The sequence below is a fragment of the Apium graveolens genome, chromosome 10, assembly GCF_009905375.1.
Source record: "Apium graveolens cultivar Ventura chromosome 10, ASM990537v1, whole genome shotgun sequence".
Taxonomy (NCBI): Eukaryota; Viridiplantae; Streptophyta; class Magnoliopsida; order Apiales; family Apiaceae; genus Apium; species Apium graveolens.
Window position 1 is genome coordinate 56,345,340 of NC_133656.1, and position 3,651 is coordinate 56,348,990.

At 31.4% G+C, this 3,651-nt stretch overlaps 1 protein-coding gene across 1 annotated transcript; it reads right to left on the reverse strand.

Annotated features, from left to right (window-relative positions):
• Window positions 1-274: 274 nt before the first annotated feature.
• On the reverse strand, window positions 275-3,268 carry LOC141690593 (SKP1-like protein 21). Its single transcript, XM_074495380.1, has 7 exons — window positions 3,212-3,268; window positions 2,780-3,007; window positions 2,415-2,609; window positions 2,237-2,326; window positions 2,054-2,156; window positions 547-686; window positions 275-448 (listed from the first exon to the last, which is right to left on the reverse strand). Exons 1-7 carry the CDS (start codon window positions 3,266-3,268, stop codon window positions 275-277), a joined length of 987 nt encoding a protein of 328 aa, XP_074351481.1.
• Between the last annotated feature and the right edge of the window lie 383 nt (window positions 3,269-3,651).

The following is a 3,651-nucleotide window of genomic DNA, read 5'->3' on the forward strand; positions in this document are numbered from 1 at the left end:
ATTATTTGTAAGCCTTGTTCTAGAATGTAAATGAACAAAGGCCTATCCGCAAGATTATATGGATTCTCAGCAGTGATAAAGTAACTAGCGCCTTGAACCATGTACATAAAGCTCTTAAAGGTAGAACAAGTAGTTGAAGGAAGAAATGGAATTTCAAGCATTTAAAGTTAATTCAGATACAATAAAGGAAAAAAAATGGAATCCCAAACATATAAACTTGAAAGGTAGTAGTGAATCGATGTTTACAGAATGGGACTTGTAAAGATTAATATGCTCACCTATCAAGCTCTTCACTTAATGAAGGATCATAATCGACATCGTCAACGTCATCCTCAAAACAGAAACTCTCATCACGAGTGTCCAGTAGCTTCAACTTATTAGCAAAAGTTGTTGAGAAAGAAGCAGTAGTGTTAATGCCATGGGCAGTAGTTTCAGAAGTATGTGTATCCTGCAAAATCTTATATTAGGGCAGTAATTTACATCACGTATGCGGTAACCAACTATATATATTTGGAATATGCTACTAAGAAAGTAATAATGGATAACGTGGGCATTGATCTCGTTATGGACTTTGTTGGAATTAGATGAAGACGACGCAGCAGCAGAACATAGGGAAGGAGCATTCTTTTTGACGTCCTTGTTTTTCTTCTTCTTTTTCTTCTTAGAACACCCGACTCCCTTAGAATCTGTGTAAGTAAATGGTACAACTATATTTCAGTGTGTAAGCATTCACAAAAAACTCTATTTCTACAATAATCCTTGCATCTTTCTAAAATGAAATTTTAACTATACAGCAGATCGTCACTAATTCACCTTGGGGTCAAATTCTATTAGCGTGAACAAAGACATTACTGGTTAATTAGCTAGACAAATTAGCGCTGCCCAGAGATCCTAAAGCCATTGCTCACAATAGTTCTTCAAGGAATTAACAAACAACAACTGATTGATTGATAGATTGAAAATGATATACTCCTAGGTTCCCCAACTTTTAACGAGGGTACAGCAGTCCTAGGTTCCATAAACTTTTATCGGGTCCGTAATATGTTTACAAAGGGTCCATTCTACTTTCTGACGTATGGAAATTTTTTGAAATTTTTTTTTGGACACCTAACATTCTCAAATAAAAATAATAAAAATTAATTGTGATTTGTAATTTAGGTCACACGATCCTAATATGATATTGATTTTCTGTAGAAATTTATTTTTTGTATTTGACTGACTAAAGTCATGCAATTCTAATATAATATTCCTTTTGTGTTGAAATTTTTACTTTAACTTTGATCGTCTAATATTTTCGATTAAAATTTTTCTTTTCACTTTCATGTATATATTAATCCCTATTTTTATAAAATTTCAAATTTTAGTATAATTTGGTAACGTCCACTCAAAATAAGAACACATATATTGAAATACATGGTTTACAAAAGTACTTAAAATGAATTTAGTCAAAATAAAAATATAAATACTGAATTATGTGATTTATAGAGTTACTTAACTAAATTTATTTATGTTGATATAAATATTAAATGTTCATTTTCATTTTTAAACAGTCAAATTAACCAACCTATGAGTTAATTTCACAAGTACTATATAATTGAAAATATAATAAATAATTTATTAGGTCTATTTTTAAATGTAATTTTCAGATTTTAAAATCTAATTAATTCATGATTCTTAATAAATAAGTCAAAAATTGGGCCCTAATATAAAATGGACATGTAATTAGCCGGGGATTGTCACTGTTCTACCCTTCTACATTATTCTGAAGAAAATGAATGGTGGCTTTTACTGACCTCGGTGCATCACAGTCAGTTTCACAGTCTAACAACGTTATCATAGATAGATTTGTTTTCAAATATATATAAATATATATATATATATATATATATATATATATATTTACCTACACTAGTTCAAATTTTACATGGTACAGGTAAAATTAAGAATGTGGGAAATGTAAAGATTTGAGTCACATTTTCTATATTATAATCAAGTGAAATGGTTGGCATAAAGAAACAGTAAACGAGGGAAGAAGCAAACAAGTAAAGATTACCTCCATTCCCTCCATCAATGAAATGAAGAAGTTGGTTAATAGAACGAGTATCTTCAAAGTTTTTGGGCTTTGGTACAATTGCAGTTGTCTGGCGAGGAACGTGCTAACCAAGTTGGAACAGAGAACTTAATATTATAAACTTGAATGTATCTTCTTCAGATAAGGAATACAAAGGATGCTCACCTTTATATTCTCGTGTCCCTGTTCCTTATCCTTTGGATTGTTTTCCTGGAACACTCTAGTTACTGTCTCCATTATTTCTGTAACATCAGACTGCACAAAACATAGTCAAATTAACAGAGCACACACATAACATGAAAGAAAGAGTGAGTTATAAGGCTTGGTAATTATAAGAATACACCTTTGAAAGATCGTCTGCCCAACACACAGAGCTAAGAAATACTTCAGCAGGCTGTTTACTCGGAATCTTTTTGAGCAAAGCTTCACACGTGCAATCAATCAATGTTTTCTCTTGCAGGAAGTCTGCAGTTTGAATGAACTCACAAAGAACAGGTACCTCCATTTTATGGAAGTTTTTAAAACGAGAAATGCTCGCCTATCAAATTGAAAATTGAAAGTTAATTTCTTTATATTGAGTAATGTCCTTTACAAGAAAACTATAACAAAAGAAACTACAATTCATTTGGTAGCTTAATTATAATAATTGTTGTTGCAATAACATATATAGAAAACTAAGAAGAAAAAACAAACAAAGATGTCTCTAACCTTGTGATAATGAAGATGTCGACTAAATGCCAAAGCGGCAACCAAAAAGTTTGGTCTAACTGTTGAAGGTACAATTATAGGTTTGTCCTTAGAACCTCCAAACCCTTGTTGCAATGCTGCGTATATAGTCTCGCATATTTGGGCAACCTCTGGTTCAACCTCATGTATATGAAGCTCATGTTTATGACAATCATAAGTTTGAAGAAATGCAGGGGACTTCTTCAGAGTCTGAGATGTACGGTAAATAACTTTACACAAACACAAGTACCATCGTATTGCATTTAATATAATTATATATAAGGTACCCAATTGTTACAGGTTGGAGAACTCATGCAAGAAAGGCGTTCCATTGAAGGTAATTTAGTTAAATATAATAAACTGAAACTGAAAAATAAGAAAAATCTCACAAGAGAGATTATAATGTTGCACTACCTCTTGTTTCTGCACTTTCAGTTCTGTCATTTTGTTACCACCAAAATAGCCCGACATATCAAACTTATATATATTCCCTTCTCAGTTTAAATGTGACCTGCATTTGAACAATTTTTAGATGAAGACATGCATGCATATTCGTGTGTCATACAACAATCAAAAGGAAAGATTGACATTTTTACTTGGGGGACTTTATAATCTCTTCTGCTTTTACCAAGGTGGTGTAGATGGAGCACGAAACACTGTATTTTATAAAAGATTTTCTAGTGTGTACCCGTAGTATTAGTGATTAATGAGGTGTTCATAAAATATTGGTAGAGAGCTAATCACACTTTTTTAGCCTGTATTTATAAATGCAAAACAAAATTTTACTATTTTAATCTATTTTAATGAACTATAATAATAATTTTAATAATAATAAATGTTTTGATTATTATCAT